Below are 27,803 nucleotides of genomic sequence, written 5' to 3'. Positions count from 1 at the left end.
ATTAACATCCATCCAATCTTGGAAGGCCTTTAAAGGGGTCAACAAGTCTTCTTGCACTAGGTTTTGATCCTGATTTATTGGGATCCAGACTGAACATGTTACTTTGGCATAGTTCATCAGTGCTTCACTAGAGGTTTCTATATTTACCAGACCTGATATTATGCTTTAGTTACAGCAAGATTTTAATATATTGAGCAAAAACTTCGAGATAGGTCAACCAAGGTTTTAATGTAAGGTCTTTTTGAATAAAATGGATGATTTATTTAATTATTGGCAAACTTATTGCCAGCGAATTCTTGGTATCTTAATTTTAATATTTGCTATAGCATTACCAGATCGTCTACATGAACGAGAATGGTAATGTTGCAGTATCCAACCTAAGAGAGAGATACAGCAAGAATATAAATAAATAAATATAAAATAGCCGATATATTTGCCCTCTAATTTTCCCTGGCTGAGTCGGATATACAGAATTATTTTAAACTTTATTGAAATGCATAAACAACCGTCGATTTATATAGTATCTTTCAGAATTGGTTATGAGGTCATACATAATCGAGGGTTCCTTTGAAAGAAATAAATGCGGCTATTACTTTCCGAAGGTTATACTAGACACACCCAAAAATCTTGGGAAATATGTGGGCTAGAAAAAATCTTTAAATATAAAAGTTTTGGGGAATCAATCGGTGCATCTGATGGTGACCTTAACTTGACCTTGAGCTTGACCTTCAAGGTTATTTGAAGGTCAAAGCGATTTTTTTGACGCTTCGTCTACTTTAATCCGTGGGAACCAGTAGAAATTTTAAAAATTGTTGTTAGTATTACAAAAAAAAATCTCCACTCCAAAAATCCAAGAGGTGCCCTAAACACGCAGTGGGGAAGAGACCTGCCGTATCCAGGTAATTCATTTAATCACTCCACATGTCATGTTCTTACTTCAATTTAAATTATCTAACTTAAAATTTATAAAACTGGCCGTCAAAAATGGACATCTTTTACACGCGTAATTTTACTGCTTTTTATATGTTCATTACACTTCCTGTTTCTATATTCCATGCATTGTAGTTATTACCATAAACCCTGCACGCTTCTTAAAGGATCTAAATAAAAGTCGTCTCGCGACCTCATTGCTACTTTATTTAAAACCCACATAACACTCGAGAAAATTGTCACCCATATAAGCGAATTACGGCATCACCTGGTCGCGATAGTTAGCGAGAGATTAAAAAGAGGCAACAAGAATATGCATTGAAGCGCCTTGCGTGATTTATAATGTTTACGTTTATCCAGATGCTTAAATGTGGGATTTGATACATTTTATTACATCATTTGTCTGTTTATTCCATTTCTTGTGTAGGGTTTTAAAAAAATGCCACCATTAATACATGGCCTCTCATTTAAAGGAAATCTCTGTCTTTCAGGTAATTTAAGGTCATTCATTGGTGAATCTGACCCATCTGACCTAGCTATTTCTATTAAGCATAGTCGCCGCCAGACATAATTTGACAAATAAACGTACGTTTATTTTGCAAACCTGTCAAAGCTCCTGCTTTTTACCTGTCACAACTATGTTGCCACCTGCTGTTTATATTGTGTGACAGGTTCCAGCAGATTCTTTTACAGGTTACCAAAATAAATTTCGCGTCTGGGGGTAATTATTATACTTATGGCATTACGATAGTCCTATTATAAAATTAGTGGTTCCTTGATATTTGATGAATGTTATTAGTTTGGAAATGTAACTAATTTATCCTTTGACATGAATTTAAGCCTTTCTCTTCTTATTTACGTTTTTTTTACGTTAATTATGTTAAAACTGGGTTAGTAATAGGTAGAATAGTAGAAGTTGGGGCATAAGGCTGTAATTAGTTTTCCGGATTTTTACATCAATTTCATACCTTTAAAATTTTTACGTGCCCCCTACCAACCACCAGAAAATTAGTACCCTATGTAATATCCTATATTAATACCCTACAGGTAAACATTATTGTACTATACTTTTGTATTTTCATCTTTGTAGTGAGTTTTCTTTTTAAGTGGAGGCTCATTGTTCTAAGGTTTTTTTGTAATAGATCTTAGTTTTGTTCTGTTTGTGAATATGTGGACTTTAATAGACTCATGCGGCTGTAGCAACTGTAGCAGTGCATTTTGTAAGCTGGAAATGTGCCGGAGGCAGAAAATATGACGTTTGGAAGACTACTACTGTTGCCACGTGCTGGTGTTTGATGTTCCTGGAACTCTGGAAGTCGGGCTTGCACTGAAGTAGTTATGTAGCTTCAACATTAAACACAAAAATTAAATAAAATTTACTCATGTGTCAGTTACACATAGGAGTTTCACATAGTGGGAAAACATTATCAGAAATTAAAAGAACATTTAAGAAATATTTGAGATACAAATAACACGCCACTAAATGTAAAAGGACGTACAATATTAAAAAAAGCTGTGCAAAATTTTGTTAAAAGGCGGGACACAACATTAAATTAGGTTAGAGTCATCCTATTGTCAACTTCAGAATCGGCGTCAAACCTGTCGAAAGTATAGTGGCGATAACAAATCGGTCTAGAAATAAGTGAGATTGATCGTGGAAGAAGAAGAATAGTGGCTTGAATTGAGGAAGGCCAATCTGAAAGGTTCGTGGCGAATAGAATTGTGGTTTGGCAAAGTGAGTGTATCCTGCATTTAGAATTGTTATCTCCAGCATAATTTTCTTCACCATAGGCCGAAAAGCGATAGACTGTATGTAACGAATCAACAACAGAACCGTTATATTCACTTATCCATTCGGAGAAACCCAAATATGGGAATACCAGCACTCCTAAGAGATATAGTAAGTATCGGTCTCTATTAAGAGTACCTTGACTACAACCTGAGCACAAGGTTCGTCGACTACAATGGGCACAAGTAAACAAGGAAGAGCCGACAAGAGCTGCCCAGGTGCATACCCCGTACCACTTTTTGCAGGAGGAAGTGCTATGTTCTGTGCTAGTAGCATGTTTAATGGTCGCACAGAATTCATTTATATTCAAGGCACAATGGTTGGTGACAGATATGCTAAGGAGGGCGATTTAAGATCCTTACGTCAGATTATGGCGAGGAGCTGTTGGTGAGACTTTCGTTTTTTCTGGATGATAACGCTCAGCCTCAACCAGAGCCTCCAGAGCTCTTAATGAGTATCTGGGATCATCAGACATGAATCCCATAGAACATTCTTGGGACAGGCTTTCCAGGGCAGTGGCAGCACGCAGAAACATCAGGTCTTTAAAACCCATTAACCATTCACACATATAATCAATTCGTATATAATATCTTATTTAGAAAATATCTTTTTATTCAGTCAGAGCGTTTTCACTTGGTGGGTGAAGATTTGTATTGAAGCTATTAACTATTTTTCATATCTAAAAATCTCTTTAAAAAAAAGTGTTTTTTGTGAAAAAGTGTTCTCTCGTATTTTTTTTATCCTTAAATTTTAACTTTTTTTTACCACAATCCTACAGGCTCATACACATTTTGATTGGTGATGTAGTGAGTTGTTTTTATATTTAATAGAGAACTAATTTTAAACCAGTATAAATATAAAAAAAAAACAGTTTTTATATTTAATAGACAATCAATTTTTTGTCAATAACTCATCCTGTAAGGTAAGACGTGGCCGGCTGAGTAGTACTACGGAGTTATATAATTTCGTATTTTACTAGCGTGTATGATTTCCAATTCCTAGGAATTAATTATTTTTTTTAAGTTGTGTTTAAAAGGGTCACTAACTTTACTACTGGGTAAAACACTAAAAATTCAATTTTATATATTTTTAAAGTCTGTCCTTGCCTGCTGGACAAACTAAGCTATGTTAAATTCAAATGTTCTTGTTTTTTGTCGGCACTATCTCAGTAAATATTACATTTAATTTTAGTAGTACAACTAACTTAATTATTTGAGATATCTTTATAACTTTTTACTTTTGTAGGCTAGTCAATTTTTGTGCTGAGGCTAATTATCGTTAATAATTAATGTTATTGGCAAATTATCATTTATATTTAGTTATTTTTTCAATTATAGTTATTTAGTCAATTATTTTTTCAGTTGTTGTTTTTGGAAGCTAGTGAAGAAGAACGTCGAAGATAATAGGAAATCTCTCCGTTGTTTGGTGAATAGAATTTCTTGGGTTTTCCGTGGAGTCACCTGTCATCTGCACTTGTTCATTCAGTCCGGGAAGCAAAGAAAAAAACGAGATTGTACGCTATTGTTCTTTATCGTTTCTTTATGGTCATCAGTACTAGAAATCTGAACTGTGATCTCGTCTTATTTTAAGTATTTTTGTTTATGTAAGTTAAATGTCCTCAATGAACATGTTCTAAATATTTTAATACCATCATATTGTTAATCTTCTGAGGAATGTTTCTGTGCTTAGAAGGTTGAATGAAATTAGCTTATTAATTTCTGGCAAGTTTGAATTCAGCTGATTTACAGTTAGGTGAATTAAGTATGTCAATATCATGGTGACAATACAGGCAAAATACCTAATACACTTAACTAAATGCATTTTCACTTGGGTAGAGCTACTAGATAAAACTAAATACCATTCTGTAGAAATATTGTAACTTATTTTATTGAAAATAATAGGATTTGCCTCACTTAAATAGTAAAATTATTAAAAATATTATAATCCAGTTGAGTCCTCATGCTAGTATTCAATTTAGAACAACAGTTATACAGTAAATCTTTATGGTTTTACCAAAAATAGGCTAATCAATATTCGTAACCCAGAAAAATTCGCGTGTCGTTAAAATACCTTAAACGATACAAAATGGACATTTTTCCTATTTTATTTATTACTTTTATTGTAATTATGTAATAAAACTATTTCCCGCATGTAGATCATGTAGGCGTGAAGAAAATGTCATAGATTCTGCAGACTAATTCATTTCTTTCCCTAATTGCTCTTGCAGCATCTGTTTTTATTCAAAGTAATTTTATAGTTACAGTGTAGGATTGAAATTAAACCGTTCTTTGAAAATTCTGATGTTTATTGCCAAATTTTTTATCTTTAGCACAAAAGATAAACTCTCCAGAGATATATACGGGGTGACACAGGAAAAAGGGAACACTTAATTACTATTTTACTATTCAAGATAAACAAATAAAATTTGGTTTATCGATGAGAATTATTATAAGAGCATCTTTTGACATATTCAGTTGTTTTCCGTCACTTCCAGTTTAACCGAAACTGACACTCACTTTCTTATTTTAAATGCGACACTTGGTATATTATTGCGTATTTCGATAGAAAATAATATTCTGAGAATAATGATACTGCATTTGCTACTTTTTGTTTTATACTCATAGAAATTTTTTTTTAAATTTTAAAATAGGGTGCCATGAATGCGTCGAAAGTTTCAATTTTTAATCAAGTAATCACGGAAAAATAGTTTTGGTTACATTTTTTGATTTAAATCTTTTACACGTCTATTTAAAATGTCTAAACCAATAATTTTGACATTTACTTAATTTTTTTAAATAGCACATTGGGAACAACTACTTTTAAAACGCGTTTTCTTTTTCCAAATAATTTGATATAATTATTTTTTAAATCGGTTGATAAATAAACGCGTTTAATTAATAGAAATAGCATAGAAGGTATTGATTTCTTGACTAGGAGGCTTTGTTTCGACGTATTCTTGAGTTATTTTTCAATTGAAATAATACATGACATCTTGTCAAGTTCAATTATTATTCGTTATTCAAATAAATTGGCCGTAGTTTTTGAAGAATTTTAATTTTTACTAATATTTGAAATGTTTTCTGACTGTATTTTTGAAAAATTGATTTAAGTTTTAAAGTACAATGTAAATTATTATTTTTCCATGATTACTTGATTAAAAATTAAAATTTTCAAAGCATTTATGACACCTTATTCTAAAATTTAAAAAAATGATTTTTTATATGAGCATAAAACAAAAAGTGGCAAATGGGACATAATTATTCTTAGAATATTATTTTCTATCAAAATACGTAATAATATACCAAAGTAACAAAAAATAATAGAATATGTCAAAAGATGCTTTTATGACTATTCTATTGATATACCAAATTTCATTTGTTTATCTTGAAAAGTAAAAAAGTTATTAAGTGTTCCCTTTTTCTTGTGTCACCCGGTATATATAGACAATTATTTAATATCCCCTAGAAACAGAATATGTTTAACAACGCAGTCCCCGTTTGCTCCACAGTTAATTTTCAAAGCAGAAGATCGAAAACAATATCTTTTTGGCTTCGACAGCAGTCCAGCATAACCCACCTTTACTTAGATCACCCAACACATCTGCTGAAGTAATTTCATGATTTACTTGATACATGATTTACTTGGATCAGCGCTGCCGCGATGATAAAGTGTTCTTTTTTTCACCTTGGTTCTGCGTTCTCATTTTTTGGCCAATCTTACAAATTTCTTAGTTTTAGATATTCTTATGGTTCTGTGATTTTTATTTATACACTAGTAACCCGTTTGAATAAAACGCACATGAACTGAGAAGCTATTAATCTTAAATACCTTGACAAAATGAAATAGTTCTGTAGAACAAAACTAAAGTCTGGTCTTAATTATGATGCATACATATCAACTATATTATTCATTTAATTTTTAACTGATACACACCTTAGCATTATGGACTCTTTATTTATTTTCCGATATTTATCTTCATTTACAAATAAAATTAATTATGTGTTTTATTTATTAGTTTGTATATTTATTATTTATTTTTATTTCAGGCCAAACAAAGAGCATCTATTAAGTGGCTACTATCCAAAGCGTTTAACAATAAAGTACCAGAAAACATCCGAGAGCCGTTCTATCAAGATCATGAGGTAAGAATCTAGATAAATTTACGAAATTATGAAAGAAACATTAGTTTAGCCAGAATTGTATATTTTAATTTTCGGCAATAGGAGAGTTCTTAAAACTATTTGTTTTTGTCTTTGTTAAACAAATACGTGTATATGACTACAGCTGTGGTGTGATTGATAATTATATAATATAATACCGTTTCGAAAATGTTCCTTTTAAGTCTTCGAATCACGTGAATAACAATATATTTTTCTCTTGTAAATATTGCCATGTAAATATATAAACTCATAGATTGCCAGTTTTTGCATGGGGAAAACCTATAAGAAGATTTTTTCCTGACATCTTTTTTGGTCGTTCTGTGGTTTATAAGCCGCCTCTATTTTATTATTAATAATTGCGAATACGTTATCCGAGGATATTAACTTAAACTTATAATGACAATAATTATTTGGTCAATGTAAGAAATAAACTAAGAAACCTCAAGAGAAAGAAATATACACTCAACGATACCGAAATAATAAACACAGATATTCAACAGGGAACAATATAGGGACTAATTCTCTTTGTTGTGGGGTGGGGTGAAAAGTTGCCGGCCTGACCTAGATATGCCGCTAACAGGTCTAATTTTTGGTTAGTACTTGTAATATATCTCACTAGATTATACAGGGTGTCTCACGACGAATAGACGCGATCGATATCTCAGAAACTTATTTTTCAAAAATTTTGAAATTTTGCCACACAACTAAAATATTTTGACAGTTGTGACGTTTCCGGTTATACCGGAAGTAGGTGTAAACTTCGTTATTTTTAATGGAACACCCTGTATATTTTTACATTTTTGGCTTTCACGTGAAATTCTAGATATATTTTGTGTATAATGTCCTATACCTAAGTGTAACCGTTTTTGAGATATTTTTAATTTCGTGTGAAAAACTATGTTTATAAGCCCTAACATAATTACCGATTACTCCCTTTTAGTAGCCTTTATTTATTGGTTAGTTTCGGTTTTATTTTAAAGGAAGGACCACTTTAAAAGACTATTTTAATATTTGGGTTAAAAAAAGATACAGGGGGGTCAAAAACTAGCATTAAAAATTAAAATGAAAAAATCATTAAAAGTCCATTTTTTAAAACAGAAACCCCTATTTTTATAATTTTTTTCATAAAGATAATTAAAAATAAGGTTAACTTTATATAAGGCTATCTAGTCCAAAAATTGATATTTAAATACCCAAATATTAAAATAAAAAAGTCTTTTAAAGTGGTCCTTCCTTTAAAATTAAACCGAAACTAACCAATAAATAAAGGCTACTAAAAGGGAGTAATCGGTAATTATGTTATGGCTTATAAACATAGGTTTTCACATGAAATTAAAAATATGTCAAAAAACGGTTACACTTAGGTATAGGACATTATACATAAAATATACCTAGAATTTCATGTGGAAGCAAAAAATGTAAAAATATACTGGGTATTCCGTTTAAAATAACAAAGTTGACACCTACTTCCGGTATAACCGGAAACGTCACAACTGTCAAAATATTTTAGTTGTGTGGCCCTCATTGACTGTGCCCTGTTGCCAAATTTTCAAAATTTTAAATAATTAGTTTCCGAAATATTGATCGCGTCTATTAGTCGTGAGACACCCTGTATATAAATGTTGAAGTCGTTTGCTCTGCTAGTATAGAGTATACAGGGTGTCCCATAACTTAGTGGATATAAAGCAACAACATATTCTTCGGTTGAAAATATTACGATTTGACCACATTTGTCGAGTCCGAAAATTAATAATAACCAATATACAGGATGTTAAAGTTTTAATTTTATTTCCATTATTTCTTAATAATTCATATAAAAACGTATCAGCACAAAATTTGGTAATAGTAGGTTTTTGGTGCCGATAAATTTGAAATTTTAATTCAATGTTAATTTATATATAATTTGTAGAAGGTGCTTTCGGCGACACTCTTGTGCTTTTCAATTTTTTTGTGACATAGTGTATATGGATTTTTCATAGAAATATTAGTTTCGATACGAGTTTCCATCGAAATTACTTAAAGATACACCTTTTTCGAGCCGCTCAGAGCAACCGTTTTTTGAGATAATTTAATTTTTCATTTTCAATGCTAATTTTTTTATTTTGTTCAATTAATAAATAGTATGAAAATAATATGTGACATGATATCTTTATTTAATTGTTAAAAATGTGGTAAATACAATAATTACAAGATAAATAGTTTTCTTTCTATATGACAATGAAGAATATGCAAAAAGAACAAAACGGTAATATCAACAGCAATGGAAAATTAATTTTTTTTTATCTTACAACAAATGCTCAAAATCGTCTCCGATAATGTCAATATACTTAGCTATCCGTTTATTGAAAGACTGCCTGATATTAAACAATATGTTGTCTCGAAATAATTCTGATGAATTCTGGATTTTTTATAGCTTTTCCTGAGTATTGATTGTGTCTTGATATGGCAAAGTCGAACGGGTTAAAATGAGAGCTTCGAGGCGATCGACGCATTTGGCTCTCACGACCAATCCGGCGGTTAAGATATTCTTGATCGAGATATTCCCTGAGAGGTATGAAAAAGTGAGCAGGGGATTATCCTGGGTGAAAATCATGTGTCTGCGTAATTGCAATGATCTTCTTTCAATAAATGCAGAGATCTTCCAAAAGCTCGATCACCTTATTTCGTTAAAAAATCAGGTTTTGACCATCTCATTGGTGGAGGTCCCCTACTACGATGTGTTCGTCGTCCTTCCGCAAATTTAGCTATACGTGGCCCGCCCAATTCCATTTTAAATTTGTTATCCTCAGTATCACATCCGTAACACCTGTCATTTGCCGTAGTTGATTATTAGAGATTCTGCCTCTGAGAAAAAGTCTCAGCATCGATACTTCGTCAAGAGCATCTATTATCTTCGGACCCTTGCTTTTGAATTTTAAGTGTTAACTCCTGTGGTTCTCCGTATAATTTAGTATAAAAGGTCTGGGTTATATCTATAATTTCTTTTTTATTTGTGGTTATATGGCTGTTTTTGTCTTCTAGTTTATTTATTTTTTCTGCCTTCTGAAAAAGCTTTTCGGGAGGATAATAAGGAAATTTATTCCTTTATTATCCTCTAAGTCCTTATTTATTTCGTTAGTGTTATAACTCGTGATATCACTACGAATTAATTTAGAGATTTCTCTGTTTAACTCTCTTAGTTTGTAGCTATTTGTTGAGTATTTGCCTGTCAGTTTCTTTCTTGCCTTCATCAGTGCTTTCATAGTTGTGCTGAGTTTATCTGGTTTTGAAGTATTTTATTTTGTACTCTTTTGGCATTTTGTTTTTGCTGCTTTGTCTGCATTTATAATGGTGTTATTTAGCGTTGTGAGATTTATATTACGCTCATTCTCTATATGCCCCAGCTTAGCGTCTATCTTTTATTGGTAGGACAACACTGCATCTAGAGCCTTCCATTTTGTTGGTGTCTTTTTAATAAGTTTAAGTCTTTCTTTGTTCAGGTTTAACTCAATAATTGCTCGAATCATACGCTCGCTTTTTATAGAAAATTTATTTAAAAAAGTTACGTCGCGTACAATACTTTTCCTGTTTGATCATTAGATCTATTTCATTTTTAGTTTTGGGGTTTCTTTTGGAAAAATTAGTTCATGGCATAACTGAGAAATAATGAACTGAGGGCCATGAGTATGCGGGAGTTAGCCAACACTTCAACCTCGCAGGCCAGCGGGGTGGTAGGGGTGATGTTTCCTGAAATTTGTCTACAGGATAGTATTTCCAGTCAGAAAACAGAATGGAGTTGGTATACCAAGTGTGTGGATGAGGTTGACTTCAACAGGAGAGACCTTTAACAGAAATTAATCGGCAAATTAACAAGAGAACGACAATGCTTCACCAATTCTGGATTTGCGCTTACCTTTGAGAGGAAAAATGCGATATGTCTCACATCTTGTTCTTCTTCATCTTTAATTTAGATCAAACTCTAATACTCTAAGGTAGAGGGAAAGCAGGAGAAACGCTACTGTTCTCTTTTTAACTTGTGATTTGTTCTTGCAAGCGAATGCATTAAGCTTCGCACCCAAGACTTGAGTTGGTCGGGAGTGTATATCGAATTTTATCTATTTTTTAAAAATTATGTTTTAAGGTATTCTGTATATTTTTAACACGTATACGTTTTGACTAATGAAAGTTTTTTAATGAAAATAAATATTCATTCTTTGATAATACAGGTCGACTCCCTACCGAATTTTAAGTAGGTAATTTAGTCAAGATTTATTATGAAAATAATGAAAAACTTCATTTAAAACGGACAACGATAATGTTATTTATGCTTCAGCAGTCTAAAGCCAGTTATTTGACATTACAAAAACCTAAGATTTATTTATTAACTTACCAATTTTTAGCGAACATAGAAAAGACGGGAGTAAAAATACTATAATTATAATATTTTGTTATATCATTTATGTTCTGTCACACCGTTTGCGTAAGCCTTAAAAATAACTGTTCGATCGGCAGTCCTACGGAGGATGTGCTGGCGAGCGAAACAGGCATATTTAATACTCGACTGGGTTTCTTGTAATGCAAGATATAAAATGATTTTATTGGAATTGCAAATTTTAGTGTGTCGGGTAAATATAAATCTACTTGAATTATATTCTCTTACTGGGTAGTATTATTAAATTCTTTTTAAAGAGTGATTCAATTGTGCTTTTCACAAGAAATGTGTTTAAAAAAAAGTGAAATTGGCAATTATAAAATTGTATAACATTGGAATTCATGTAACAAGTTTGTAAAATGTTCATTTTTTGATAAATGGGAATTTTGTTGCATGAACCGTAGGTAACTAAGTAAAAAAATAAATTTACACACGGGAGGGTAAAATACTTTTTTTTCCTTTACCATATAGTTTGCAGTTTTCCATGGGCTCAATCAAAACAGTATCTCCCTCTTTTCCTCCAGTTGTAGCATTAACTACCACCTCTGAATTTGCTGGTATGGTAATATTCTTGAATAACTTAACGACTCTGGAGAAAAATGAAAACTCTCAGTCTCAAAATATCTTTTTAATTAATCAGGTAACATGTTTCGCTAATAAAGCATCATCAGACCTTATAGCTAGATGACCTGCTAAGTACTGTACTGTACTGTACTATGTACTCTCTCCAGGATGTGGCAGCCGGTTTAGTCTTATACGTGGGGCTTGGTAGCACCCAGCCAGCTTGCGCCCCATAAAGCTGACTAGTTGAAGTTTTCCTGGTTCCTTGGATCTCTTAAAGGCTTGGGGCATTGACCTTTAAGGTGCCCCTCCTCATTGCAATTCCAGCATTGCAATGGTCTTTTAGGTTTCCTCGCTAATAATGATTCAATCTTTAGGCGGTCTTCGAGATCACTTTCCGGAGTTCTGATTTGTCTTATTCATGTTTGCCTTCTAGTTGCTTAAAAAGCTGCCTCATACTCGAGTCCATGGGCCAAAGCTTCTGATATACTTTTATGATGAGCCGTCCTTGGAGCGTAGTTAGTATCTGGATCTCGAACTCCGTCAATAAAACAATTTATAGAAATTTGTTCTCGGAACTCTGTTGGGGCTGAAGGGTAAGCCAGATTTACTTATCGAGCAACATCGGCCTCAAACTGTTGGAGTCCTTCCTCGGGTTGTTGTCTTCTAGATTTTAATTGAGCCTGGTACACTTGTTGTAGATGGTCTTCACCGTATCTCATCTCTAAGGTACGCACCAGTACGCGAAATTGAGCTGATCCTCAGATGGCACCATTCTTAATATTTCTGTAGCTTGTCCTCTAAGGCTTGGCTTAAGATTGATTGCCTTTTCTTCGTTATCCCAGCGATTTCCCCTAGCAGCGGCCTCAAATTGATTCAAATAGGTACTCCATGCTTCTTTGCCGTCGAATTTTGGTGGCTTTACTTTCATCATTGTTTGCATTCCAGGATCGGGATAAAGAGGAGTCCGTTTTACTTTCATCTCTAGTTCATGGATCTTTTTTTGTACTTGTCCCAATTCTTCTTCTACTGTTGCTTCAAAGTTAGTCATTAATTGTTTCTGATTCTTCTCCAGATCTTCTTTTGTTGTTTAAAGTTGTAAAACTCGTTCCTCTTGTTTTCTGTCTCGTTCCTCCTGCTCCTTTTTAAGATTATCTTTTAAATTCAGTAAGTCATCTTTCATGGTTCGAATCAGGTCTTCATTTTCTTTCTTCAGGTCAGATTTAATTGTCTTAAGTAAATCTTCCTTCCTTTCCATTTCTTGTCTCGCTCTTCTTGTTCTTCCCTCTGTTTACGGTCTCGTTCTTCTTGTTTACGGTCTTGTTCTTCTTGTTTACGGTCTCGTTCTTCTTGTTCTTTCCTCTGCTTACGCTCTCGTTCTTCTTGTTCTACTTTTCGCTCGTCAAACTTCCTTAATAGCAGCTCCATCAATTTTTCGGTCTCCATCTTGGCCTGACTTCTTGTTAAAGGCATCCACTAAAATGAGTTTTCAAATATCCTTCACTTCTGACACCAATTGTAACGAAATTCGGGAACACACTTTTATTGTCAACGTCAAAAAACACTTAACCTAACTCGCCTTGACTGTCGTTTAATTGTTTCCAAGGTAAAAACTGACTAAACAATTAAAACTGAATGAATTGCCACGAAGCGCGTCCTTTTTAAAACCCGATGGAACAGTTTCGAAATATTTAGAATTATCTTCATTGTTTTTGCTCAAAGAGACCAATAATTTTATGAGAATACTGACGGTCAACGCAAGCAAGTATACAAATTCTAGAAAATTAGAACTACAGGGATTTACAATAATATAACCTAAATTGGGGCCAAAATGGGGCTCTCGAACAAGATGAACTACTTAAAAACTAAACACTATAGATAAAGATAATATACCAAAAGTAAGTAGAACCCTAAAGAAACCCTACGAATCAACTTTAACTATCGAATACTAATAAAATTGTACAAAAACTAGGAGAATAATTAACGTATTTACATTTTCATAATAATATATATGATTTCTGAGCCTTTTATCGTGATCCCACTCATGTATATTACTAGATCTTTTAAAATCTCGCAATGCTGCATCTCATAAAAACTTAAATGTTTGGGATCAACCATGAAGCTCAACTTTTACTTCTTCTTGACCTTTTAAATAAAGAAAACTTATCTATTTGGATCATATATTAAGAAAATGAACTTCAGTGTTAAAAGTATTGGCATTAAAATTGTTAAAATTTTTATTATGTAATTAGTTGAGGTATACAATAAGCTCCCTCGATTCTTAGTTTACAGTAAATGAAATACTGATCCAAAACACCCTCCAATGAGACAGTGGCAGTATTTGACTAAAGGATAATCAATCACAATGCGGTTTTACCTATGGTATGTAGTAAAATAAAATATAAACAAATTAATAAACAATGTTTTAATGATTTTTTTTATAACAAAGGTACAGTGAGAAAAAAATTAAACTATGTTAAATAATTAAACTGTGAAAACATTTAATGCCTTCCCTTTAACAGTACTTAAACGAATTATACATAAGGATAAGCCCGCACCAATATCAATGGGTTTAACTTTTTTTTTTCTTAATGTAATTTTTTCTTCACTTGATGTCATTTTTCTTTATGGAATTAACAGTCACAACATAAGATCTTACCTCCACATGTCTTTCCCAGTCTGTCCACAGAATTTTCTACCAATAATAAATCTATTTTTGGGTCAATTCTTTAGTTTTTTCCACCAAAGATAATTTAGACTGATAAATACTGACATCAATATCTAAGTCTCCTTTATTATCCACACGACTTCTTTTCCTCATACATTCCTGTTTAATAAAAATAAATCTTGGTAATTGATCATAGTTGCCATTATCAAGTGACCTTTTTCACACGGAAACCACGCATATCAGGGTTTCCACATTTTCCATGATAATACAAACTACCTCCAGTATATTGAATAATCCATTACATCATAAAACTAACAAACGAGAGTAAAAGCAGTACTGGAACAGAGCAATGGAAATATGTATCGTTAACAGATGTAAAGAAATTTGGCAATGCATATCATTTTATACAATCTTTTTGTTTGTTTTCACATAAAAAGTGGTTTTTAGGCTTAACTAACAGCACTGATAATCCACTAGCATTATTACAACACGATATATAAAAAAATATGAATTACATCCGTGTCTGCCGAGATAAGAGATGAGTCGCTCTTGGCACGTCATGCAGCCTAACAAATCAATGGGAGCGATGATGTCGTCGAGAGCAAATCCACTGATCTCTCCAAACGATGGTTAGGATAAACCGAGTACTAGTTTTATTTTAATCTCTAAATACCTCCAATGTTAGAGATTTTGTTCAAATAGGCTCGGACATTATGGAATCATTATGGTACTGTTTGGTCATTAACAGTGATCAATAATCAAGTCATTTCATTCACATGTCAATCTATTCACTGTGGCTGTTTTATAAATTACACCTCATGGGAAAAAATCAAAGGTTATTCAGTATGAGGTGATTTCCAGGCACTATTGGCTCTCTAGAGCTGACGAATGCGAGGATTCTAAATACAATTAACTCTTTGGTATTGTAATTGTTTAGTAATATTAATTCCTGAGAGTTGAATAATCATTATAAATTCCAATACAGTCGTTTAACTTCTTTCGGTGTTGAACGTGAACATCATCGAATAGATAGTCATTATTGACAAACTTGACGAATACTCATTGATAATAAAGGTTGAACACTAAATTAGGATTATTTATTATTCGTTTAGTCATAATTTCTGTCAAAATTACCTTTGGTTAACTTTTATGCAAGATAAATATTGTTGGGATGAAAATTATACAGTGCTTTTCTTTGAAGTCCCAATAAAAGGTATACAGTGCTTTTCTTTGAAGTCCCCCCCTTCAAAGAAAAGCACTGTATACCTTTAAAATTCTGCATATGACATATGTACAGTTCAATCAGCCATACACTGAGAGATGTGTTGACATGAGTGTATGTATGTATGTGTAATGAGATGTGTAATGTCAACAGAGTATATCTAATACTTTTTTTGTTCTGTAAAATCACTCCTAGCTGTCTTCAGAAAAGTATATCGCATTTTACAAATTATTTCTTTGTTTTTAGAACCAAGACCACCTCAAACCTCAAATTGCGGGAGGCTTGGCTAACGCAGAAATCTACTGTCGCGCATTGGCAAACATCTACTCCGACCCAAACTACCATAACCTCAACCATTGGGCGATTTTGCAGACATTGGCACGTAAAAGTGCACACATCCCGGAGCCATCTGACGGGTCACAGCTTACGGAAACCACTCTTATTCAAACGAATCCGCTAAGAATGGTAAGTTTACATATTAACGTATATTAGGCAAAAAAGCGGAATGGCTTCAAACGTCCAGCGAGTAGACTTAGAAGACCCTGGAGAAAAGGGACCCCAGCAGAAAGGTTAATAACATGCATTATTAACTGTTGCTCTTTTACTTGTTGTAGTTACTTGTTGTTCTTTGTCCAATTTTTATTAGTTTTCTCCCATACTTACTCGTCTAGTATGTGCCAGATTGATCTCTTGATTTCGTTTTGAAAAGCCTTCTCTTATTTTGTCCCTTACTGCTATTTCTAGGATGGCAAATACATCTACTGATATTCTGGTGATATATGAAAAAATGTTTTTTATTGCTCGTATGTCAAAGGATTCACACAGCCAAAAAGCACACAAGCTGGTGTTTGGCGTCTTACAAAGCAGCATGGGTAACTTTCTTCCCATCATCTGGGCCATAGAAGTGTATTTTTGCTCAAGGGTCAATGCTTTCACACCAGCCTTGTCTTGTAGTCTCTTTTGTATTGTCGTTCAACACCCTACCGAGCTGTAATTCTTTACGAGGCCTGGCCATATAAACATCTGGTGAACTTGGTAGTAATCTGGCCAAAATAAAAGACAACCTAAATCATTAACCATCTCTGTTAAACTCTCAAAATAGATACTTATTGCTTTACTGTTAGCCTGTTTTTTCATATTAGCATTTAAAGAGTTTTCTTTTTAAGCTTTCCTAAAATTTTTATTAACAACCACCCTTTTTGGAAATCTGCAGATTTTCGGAATATTGTTCTATTATTTTCAGAGTGCCCATATGGCAGTGATCGAGTCTATAATGATCCTGTACGCCCGGGAAGTTGTAACCAGCGATCGAGTAGTAGCAGCAGTGCAGAGATTTAGCCACAGCCGAGGAGCACCGCCACGTCCAATATCTAGTCACGAACAAGGCGCCCTCTCGTGGATTCAACATGCTTGTGACGCTTTAAGAGAGAGGATAGAACAAGAGTCGGGTGGTGTTGTTAATGGAGGAGAGGTTAGTGCAATTTTCATTTAAATATGCATATTGACTTTACAGTAAAACTATGGGGAGGAGAGCAATTGATTCGTTTTTGTCAGAAACATTCTATCGGCCAAGCATATCGAAATGGAGTTGTACTCGAAATTTATATATCTATGAGTAAATACCTGTTTTAATGCAGAAACCCCGAATATAATTGTATTAATATATTCTTAACGGCGGAAGTTGGGTTCTGAATGAATCTGCTAAGCGACAATGCTTTTACTTGGGTTTCTTACTTGTTTTTTAACATGAGAATTTTTCGTGATATGGCTTTCCTGAAATAAAGGATTAAATTATAAACCGCAATGCCCCATACGTACTGCAATCTTTGTACAAAATAAAAACCTAAAAATATTTTCTTTTGTGGATTTGACGATTATAAACAGTTAGATGTCATTGAAGAAAGTATAGGTAGTAAATGTTGGAATTGACATTGTACGTTGATCGTTAATGTACGTTGACAAAGAGCACTAGTAATGTCAAATGGATTATTGTGAGTAAGATTTAATTTAATATAACAACGTAGAAAATTTGAATAAGCGTATAATTAGTATTTTCTGACATATTGCTTTTTTTATAATTTTCTGAATTATTTTCGTAGATAAGAAAAGAATAAGTATAAATGTGGTCTAAGTCGTTATACCATCCCAGGCAACCAGAGCGCCATGTAAGCATGTTATTATTTAGTTAGAGGGTTGGATTGGGAGTGGGAGATATGGTTTGCTATACAAAAAGTATTCAGAATATATAATATAATCGTAAAACGTCATAATATAAGGGGTGTTCTATTAAAAAAAAAATTTTGACGCCATAGTTTCTACTTGAGGCATGCTCTACCTGTATAGAATATTTTTATTTCAAAAAACGCGTGACGATGTGTCCAAAAAATAAAAGAAGAAAAAAATACTTGATTTTTAAATGAATTTATTCTTTTTATCGTGAATGCGCTGTATATATACTTTATTCTGACAGATGATACCCACAAATTAACGAAATAGTTAAAAAATTAAGAGGACTTACTTAACTCGGTATATTAAATAAATTTATTTAAATTTAAAGTCCCAGAAAATGTGAACAATCTCAAGTTTTAGTACAATTTTTTGCTAGAGCTTTTTTCTATAGAGTTGCAAGCCCCCAAAGGGCGGTTATGAAAAATCATAATTTTTTTTAAAAAAACTTTTTAAATACTTTGTAAAACAATCAAAATTTATTGGTCGTTTAAAGTTAAAACTAGAAACTAGATATTTTTAAAGACAAGTATTTTATGATATAATTGATTTGAGATGCAATACATAGTGTTACTTTTGATCGTCTTAATTAGAAATATAAATTACATGCAACTGAGCTTCAGTGATTTTTAATGCTTATTGTATTCTTGTTACAAAATTTATAAACGAGTTTTGATTTAAACCCAACCATAAAAAAATGATACAATTTAGCTAAACCTTATCCTTTTTCTAGGGTGACCGTTTGAAACCACCGGATTTCTCGCCATGTCGAGATTTGAAAGACCTTTGCGACGGTGTAGGAATAGCGACATTAGTGGCGTATTATTGCCCAGACGAACTCCCATGGACCGATATTAGGATTTTGCCGGTACCGTCTGTACAGGACAGCATACATAATTTAAGGCTCGTCAGGGATTTTTGCTTGCGCTGTTTACCCGCTTCAATTTTTCATCTACAACCTGAAGACATTACTTATTTAAGAGAGTAAGTTGACATTTTGACAAATTATGGTGGTTTTGTATTATTTTAAATCGGTAAAATGGGAAGTTTTCATTGACATTATTGGCGCTATTAAAAAAACTACCTATTATGGTATGCCTTGAACGTCTTAATTTCTGAGATACAAGGTGGTAAAGTTTCTCTCATATCAGTCTATTCATCAATATAGCCCATTTTGATGTACACATTTTTTCTTTTTTGCTCTGCTTGTAGCGTCCATCAGAATTTTGCCTTGAATATTTTCACTACTTTTTTTTAAATAAAAAATATTTTTAAAATACTAAATTCATTTTTGAGCAGATTTGACTTCTCGGTTTTTCTTTGACCGACGCAAAGCTTTCGCCTAAAAAATAAAGGATTAAGAAGAGATCAGATTTGTTCCAAAAAAAAAAGACAATTCAAAAATAATTTTTTTTATCTTGTCAGGAAACTTGTTTTTCAGTAAAATCGTTAAATTAAAATTGCTTCATAACGAAGTACCGATTAATGATTTTTGAAAACAAATGAATTATTAAAAATTCTTCTATCCATTTCGCATGGAACTACGCATATATTCAAATATTATCACATATTTCGTATAGTTTTCAAGGAGGCTATAGTTTTCAGATTTGCTGCAGTATTGAAAATATTTTAGACCGATAGAGCATTGTCTGTTACCAAGGCTACCAAATTTGCAGGAAAATGCCGTAATAAAGTTCCGTTCTCCATATACGGCGAACTTATCAGTCATCAATCACCCTGTATAATTGTTATGGAGGATTTGAATAGCATCTGAATTCGAAAAATGCAGGTCATATAGCAGGTAATTCATTACCGCGATTTGCTCATTTATATAATTTACCATATTTGCTGATATTCAGAAAACCAGTGGAGAACAAAATAAATCAAAAACACACTTAAAAATTAAATAAATGACGTGCTGTGATGATGAAAGGCGTCAAAATGATGCACGTTTTTTTTTTTGTTTCCAAAATGTATTAACCAAGACACACAAAAATATTTTTTTATCGAAACGATTTTAACCGCCGCGAATGTACGACTTTTAAATTGATATGGATAGTTTACGTGTGTAATAAATCTGTTGAATTTTTTGTGTATTAAGTATTTTAAGTCACGCCTAAATCAACAGTAAAAATGCTTCAGTATTCTCGTTCATTTTGGAACAAATCTGATCTCTTAATTGGCTTTCAGTCGATGCACAATTTCGATTTTCTTTACGACTTATGAGACAGGAAATCAAATTAAATTCTTGAGTTTTCCAAAAAACGGCAAAGGAGAGAAGGATATTACTCAGTTGCTTTGAGCTTTCCTTACAAAACAATGACGACTAAGAAAAAATAAAGGCATCATGGATTTTTAAATTTATAGTCCCTTTTTGATGCCAGATTAGCTATACTTTTTATATTGGTAGGCAGTGCTTTCTTATTATTTCTGTATTTGTTAGATAGGTTTTATATTTGACTGTAGATCTAAGTACCTAGAATGAAAAGTATAAATTTTAGGGTCCTAATATATTTTTTTCCAGCTCCATGAGACTAAACCTGATGGTCTTTTTAGCAGACCTTTTTAACGTAATGGAAATCCACCCAGTGAGTTGTGTTCGTGATAAATTCAATGGCGGTAGGTATTTTTTTTAAATATTATTTCCTTCCCAATATTGTTTCGTTGTGCATAAACTTAATCGAACAGTATACTTCTTTAATTTATGTTTGCCTTTTCTTATTATAGCAGTGCTTACTATTAACATGTATATTATCTCTTACACTAAAAATTTAAACAAATATGTATTTTGCATATTTTTTATACTTCCTGAGGACCTCAACAATTATTGTATTTTCCAGACGCATTCAATTTATTGGTAGCTTATTAGAAAAGTTGGTGTTGGTTTCATTATATTTGAGCATATATCGGTATATTCATTTATACAAATAAAAGGTATAAATTGGAAAAAATCAATTCAACAGTTTTTTAATGTTATTTGATAATAAAACAACTTTTTTTTAATTAGAATTTTTAGTTGGTAATTTTCAGCTACTGGATATGGAGTAACAAAAATTAAGAATTGTTCCAAAAATCTTATGCTTCTTCGTAATTTATTAAATGTATGGGTCAAATAAAACTCGGGTTTTAAAGTTTAATATTGCCGACGTTTCGGCCTATATTAATCCATCATCAAGACATATCCTGTTGTCAACAACATAATGTAAATAAATAAAATTAAAACAATAATATCAAATAGAGGCTTTTGACATGGAATCAAACCCTGGGGCGTATATCCAATACCAATTTTAAACCTTTTATCCCCTGATGATGGACACCACTCTGTTCGGAACATGTAGGGAATTTAAAATAACTAAATGCTTAATAAATAAGTGGAGGGAGACTGCAGGATTTTCATTTTACCTTAACCTACGACTCCACTGCAAGTATGGACTATTTCTTCACTACTATAGAGATGTGTCGATAGTTATTATAGTGAGTTTTAAAATCTGATTTATACAGGGTGTCCCGAAAGTAATGGGACATAGAACAACAGTAGATTCCTTACGTCAAAATAATGTGATTGAGGTCAACTTTCCTTATCCTAACTTTAATAGTAACTGAAATACAGGGTGTCAAGGTATTATTTGATTTATCGTTTTTTCTCATAGGTCCTGAACCAATTAACATACTGACATGAAATTTAAAACATACGAGTCTTTTAAAAAGAAAAAGAAAATTTCGTATACAGTTTTAGTGTTTTCGGTAGAGGGCGCTCGTTGCGTTAGTTTTTACTTTTTAAGAACTCCTAACTTTTTTCAGCCCCGAATACCGGTTTAAAAAGTATCAAAATAAATTCCTTTTTTAATTTTACATAAAAATGCATACCTTAATAAAGTCGCTAGGAGCAACCATTTTCGAAATAATCGTACTTTTAGGTTTTCATAATACGTAACTGACTTAAATTTACTAGATTTTTAGCAATGCAATCCTAAATAAAATAAAATGAATACCTAAGATTATATTTTTTGTAAAATTACAATAATTGGTTTAGTTACTAAATTAAAAAAAAATATTACATTTTTATTAATTCTTATATTATAACAAAAGTAAATGATATTTATTTATTTTCTTTATATTTTATTTTTAAACAAATATACTAAAAACAATAATAAATAAAGAAACATACAAGTAACACTACTATAACAACTGTTCAAAATGCCCTCCATTAACTTCAATGCATTTTGAAATACTTTTAACAAATAACTGCCGTATTTTAAAAAGAAGATCCTCATTATTTTTTAACTTGCAGTGGGAGCTATCCAAGTTTAATAAATGTGTATACAAAAGTTAATTTTAATAACTTATCTAGTCTTCCAAATTATCTATTACCAAATTGGTGTATGATATGTTCCCTGACACTGTGAGATGGTGCACCATTCAAGCCACATCTGATGGATGCCTTACAAAGTCGGGAACCGCGGAAAAACATCTCTTAGGAATCTTAGAAAAACTTCTCCTGTTACAGGATTTTCAAAATAGTATGGACCAATAACAAAATCATAGGGTGCAATAGTACACCCCAAACATTGACGCTTTATCTGTTTTGAAAATTATTGATAAAAACTCGATATCGAATATACATTTATCATTGAAAGGCACAAATTACAAAAAAATCTCGTTTTCCGCTGCTTGGTTTTGTGTCCATTGACAAAAAGTTACTCTTTTTTCAAAATCATTTTTAGCAAGTTCTTGATTTAATTGCACATGATAGGAATTATATTTGTTTTTCTTAGGACATTTTTTCACGGACGATTTCGATATTTCTAAGTTCTCACTTAGTTGTAATTTAAGAACTAATTTCCGGTGTTGCAACGACCGATATTGTGATTACCAACTGGTTTTCTTTATTTAAAACTGTTTTCTAGTTTGCTTTTTGTACTATACGCTTCCAGTACGCTCGTAAACGTAAACGTTCTTTTAATTTCGTCAACACTCTATCACCATGAAGTCGGGTATTACGAAATTTTTCCTAATAAACCCTTAAAGCCAAAAAATAGTTCCCAAGGCATTCACCGATAACATAAATCATATTTACTAATTCTCGTTGAGAGTAATTCATTTTGACACAAATTTACGTAACATGAATGATAAGTAAACATTATAACTGGCATACCTCACACAACAAAGAATAAATGATATATGACCAACAAAGTGTCGTAATGCCTATGAAAAATATGTGTCACTCTTTCCTTTAACAACAATTTTTGAGAAAACGGTTAAGAGATAGGCATGCTTGTTGGTATCAAATTGATGAAATTGAAGATCAAAAAATACTTTCACGCAAAACACATTACTAAATGTCACAGGGTGTTCTATTTAAAAAAATATCGTAAAATTTAATTGAAAATGTCAATTTGGGTAAAGATTTTGATCAGCGTGTATAAAAAAAATAAATTTTGGAATTTTGAAAGATAAAATGAACTTGGCCAAGGACCCTACATATATGTTTCAAAAAGATAAAAAACGTCGGTGATAAATATTAATATTTCAGTGAAACATTAATTTAAATTCGTAATAACTAGGCAACGTCGCATTTTACGGTAAAAGAGGGAGTCAAATGGGACTCCCATATCGCAAAAGAAAATAGGTGGTTTGTTAAAAAAAAAATCAAATTATGTACCACGCTTTTTTGGGACATCCTGTATCAACCAAACTAATTTTGAAAAGTAGCCCCTCTAACTTAATTAACATTCCTCCTATTCGATATTAAATGTACACCTTGTATTTGCTTTCTATAATCTCTTTGTGATTCGAGAGTTGCAATTTAGTTTGCTATCGAGTGTCACACCTAAATACTTTACTTGTATAAAATGTATAACTTAGTGAGGTGCCTGATATTTTGGGAGTAAGAAGGGATATTATTTTTCTCTTTTTAGTGAATAGCACCAATTCAGTCTTTTTGGGGTTAATGGATAGGGTTAAAATTCGTTAAATTGCTCAAACAATTTGCTGTGTTTTTTTTAAAGAAGTTATTAAGAGTGGTTCGTTTTGAAATGAACCCACTGTATACACAGTAAGATTTTTGCACTAATTTTTAGAATTTTAACAGAATGTTTTTTAAGTACAAATATAAACGAATATAAATCGATTAGAATAATCTGGCCAAGACAGGGTTGCCTTACTAAGGCAACTTTGAAAGAATATTTTAAGTTCCAAAGAAAATTCACCATGCTTAGGGCACTGTTAATAAGTTGTACTAAAATTCCTAGAATATAACATTAACTAAATCTAATACATACCGTAATGTTATCGTAACGTGATGCCGCATTTCTTTTGAGGCTTATATTATTTATTTCACATCGATCCTTAGGATTGAGAAACGCATCTGTACAGGGTATCCAAATTTGGTCTATTTTTAGGTTTTCTCGGTTGTTATAAAAGATCATGAGGTTTTCGCATTACTATGCTACTTTTTATGAAACGAAATATGCGGTTGTCAAATTTTTGACAGCTGTCATAGTTTTTAATCTATAGAGTTATTTTGAAAATGTTGGTTTTTGGGACCTCCCCTGTATCTCCGTTATTATTTAACATATTAAAAAAGGCTTTGATGGTTTTTTTTTTGTAGAACAGGATTAGATAATCTGTTTTATTGTAATAATTTAGGATTTTAAGATAAAAAATAAACTTTTTTTTTTAAAGAAAACCCTGTATATTTTTAAATAACAAAATCCGCTTTGTTTTTTTTTTTAAATATATATCAATATGGACTTTATTTTACGAAAATTGTCTCTTATATAATCATTTTTGAAACCGTTTACCTTTTAGATTTATTTTTCTATTGTGCCTCTAGTTTATTTATACTTAAAATATGTTTTTTATGTACTCCTATCATCGACAAATAAATTAGAGAATTAGAGTAAACGCTTCTGTATTCAAATGTTTGCAGAATATACTTATATATAAGTTTATAAGTTTTTCAACGTGGAAGGTTCCCTCCCGTAACGAATTAAAAATGTTTTTGCCTCTTGTGTTTGTGCGCTTTTTAATAATTTTGTTTCCTTTTTGTGGGTAAATAACAAATTTTAGTATAATTAAGTTGATTTTAGGTAAAATATTAATTTGAGGTACCAGTAACAAATATTAATACAAGGGATGTTCACAATTTATTTAGGGTCTTTAATATCTTAATTGATAAATTGAAAAAAAAAACAATAAATTTATGGAAACAGATCTGCGCTTATATGTATGAATATAAAAAAAAAACAAATTAAAAAATAAAATAGATAGTTATTTTTTAACAACTATTAAACACTATAAAAGTTAAAACACTAACAAAAAAAGCTTGGAAAAAGTTTTGACAATATATCTACAATAAATCTCAATTAGTGTTTTCGGAATTAAATATTATCAACATAAATATACAGTAGTGGAAAAATGTAGAGCAACATTTAATAAGTTGCTAAAATAAAATATTAGATGATGACTTTTAGCATAAAATTTCTGTTGATAAAAACATATGGTACTTATAAATGGTTTACCAATAAAAACTGTTAATTCTTATCTCGTTTTACCAAGGGACACAAAAAAGAATACTTCAGAGTAGAAAAAAGTAAAGCAACATTTTTGAAATATTTCTCAAATCATGCAAAATATTTATTTAGTGTTAGTTTAAACTGATAAGTTGACGGTATTTGGCTGCTTAAGATGCCTCGCGCTAAACATTTATCTGTCGATATTAAAAATAGAATTGTTGATTTATACAAAAGTGGTCAGAAGCAGATTGCTATTGCAAAAACATGTAGGTTACATAGATCTATCATGTCTCGTATAATTAAGCACTTTCATATAAATAGCGATTTATCTGTTAAGAAAAAGTCAGGGAGACGTAGAAAAACCACTCCATATACCGATAAACAAATTATCAAAATTGCTAAAAATGAGTCTTTTCTGGGATCCAATAAGATAAAGCACCACATATCCGAAGAGCTTGGAGTAAACGTGACTTCGAGGACGGTGAGAAATAGGCTATTAGAGGCGAATTTCAGAAGACCTGCCAAAAAACCGCTGCTGTCAAAAAAAAATAGACGTTCCCGTTTAAGTTTTGCGCAAAAACGCATCTACATTATATAGAACATGATTGGAAAAAGGTAATCTGGAGCGATGAATCCAAGTTTTGTTTGTTCAAAAGTGATGGAATTATGTATGTTAGACGCCCTGTCAATGAAAGACTCAACCCCAAGTATACCTGTCCAACAGTGAAACATGGTGGTGGAGCAGTAATGGTTTGGGGATGCTTTTCGGGCTATGGTATAAGCCCCCTGTATAAAATAGAAGGTATAATGGACCGGTTTCAATATAAGGACATATTAGAGAGCCAAATGATTCCATATGCTGATGATACTATGCCTTTAAGACATTTATTTCAACAGGACAACGATCCTAAGCATTCTTCTCGGTTCGTAAAAGCTTGTTTCAGAAAGGAAAACATTAATGTAATGGAATGTCCTTCACAATCCCCTGATCTCAATCCAATTGAGAATCTGTGGGACATTTTAGATTCCAAAATCAGAGGAAAATCTTATAAAAATCAGCAAGAATTATTTGAAGCATTGAAGGAAGCATGGGTGAATATGGATCCAGGGATTATTTCTAAGCTAATAAGATCTATGCGAAAACGTGTTGAAGATGTTATTAAGAATAACGGGTACTTTACAAAATATTAACTTATGTTTTTTTTTTTATTTATTAGAAATGAAATAAAAATGAATATTAAAAAATGTTGCTTTACTTTATTCCACCTAAAAAATAATTTTTTAATACAAAAATACTAAGGACAAGGAAACATGTTTTTTTTCTTAATATTAAATTGCTTGTGTAATAATAAATTACTGGAATTAATTTTACTTCTGGTTTACATTCACTGCTTGAAAAAATAAAGTATTTTCAAATGTTGCTCTACTTTTTTCCACTACTGTATATATCTGTTTATATTTATGTATATTATGTGGTAAAATAATGCTAATTAATATAATTATGAACTTTTATCATTATGTTTTCATCCATGATGGCAGCTCCGTAATTTTTACCCTTTCTGGAATTGAATACACTATAACTGATAAATTTAAAACGTTCAACACTTTCCAAATACTCAAGTCATAAAACAACTACATAACTAATTTATCTCAATGTAAAGTATAAAGCCGAGAACTTTCACTAATACGATGAGTTTTAAAGTAAAATTAAATTGATTTGTGCATGTTTCGATGCACATACATGCAAAAAAGTGAATTGATGTTTAAAAACTAAGCAGCAACGAATATTAAATTAACAGCATTTTAATGAGGTAACGTTTTCCTCATTCCCATCATTTGGAAATAAGGGGATATTTTTTGCATCAAAATTTAGACCTTATAAGCAAATTCAAAAAAACCTTGACATGTTTTTGGATCTTGCATAAAGTTCTTTCCTATCTTGTAATTGTATTTTTTCATTGCGGTACGTTTTCGATGAGTATGTAATCCACCATCTGTCCGTCTATAATAGTTTTTTTTAATTGTTTTTAAAATAACGATATTATTTTGATATATGCAAATTTTTAATTCTTGAAGGTCTTGTTGGTCATAGGGTGGCTAGTGGCAAATCTAGAAATATGATCATCCAAATATTTGCATGCATAATTTTGCTAAAACCAGGAGATTTATAATTGAAAATTGTACCACCTTTAAAACTATAAAATATGTTCATAAAAAAAAGGATAGATTACCTCTGGGATCAATTCCATTAAAAATCGTGATAAACTAAGGAGGCTGACCCTCAAAACATCCTTTAAATTTCCAAACACAAAAAACTTA

The 27,803-nt window shown here is 31.8% G+C and overlaps 1 protein-coding gene across 9 annotated transcripts in view; it reads left to right on the top strand.

Annotated features, from left to right (window-relative positions):
• The window catches only part of LOC126746393 (patronin), a 251,463-nt gene that overhangs the window by 36,531 nt on the left and 187,129 nt on the right, over positions 1-27,803 (top strand). For 8 of the 9 annotated variants that reach the window (XM_050454627.1, XM_050454629.1, XM_050454630.1 and 5 more), the window contains 5 exons: positions 6,766-6,861; positions 15,988-16,206; positions 16,985-17,212; positions 18,701-18,951; positions 20,492-20,586. In XM_050454627.1, the coding sequence (XP_050310584.1) occupies positions 6,766-6,861; positions 15,988-16,206; positions 16,985-17,212; positions 18,701-18,951; positions 20,492-20,586 (889 nt within the window). Of the gene's footprint in view, positions 1-2,519; positions 2,666-2,721; positions 2,831-6,765; positions 6,862-15,987; positions 16,207-16,984; positions 17,213-18,700; positions 18,952-20,491; positions 20,587-27,803 lie in introns of those variants that run through there. The other variant, XM_050454634.1, reaches the window with a different exon arrangement.

Source organism: Anthonomus grandis, chromosome 17 (genome assembly GCF_022605725.1).
Source record: "Anthonomus grandis grandis chromosome 17, icAntGran1.3, whole genome shotgun sequence".
NCBI classification, from domain to species: Eukaryota; Metazoa; Arthropoda; class Insecta; order Coleoptera; family Curculionidae; genus Anthonomus; species Anthonomus grandis.
Note: the sequence above shows the minus strand (reverse complement) of the source record. Positions and strands in the feature narration are given on the sequence as shown.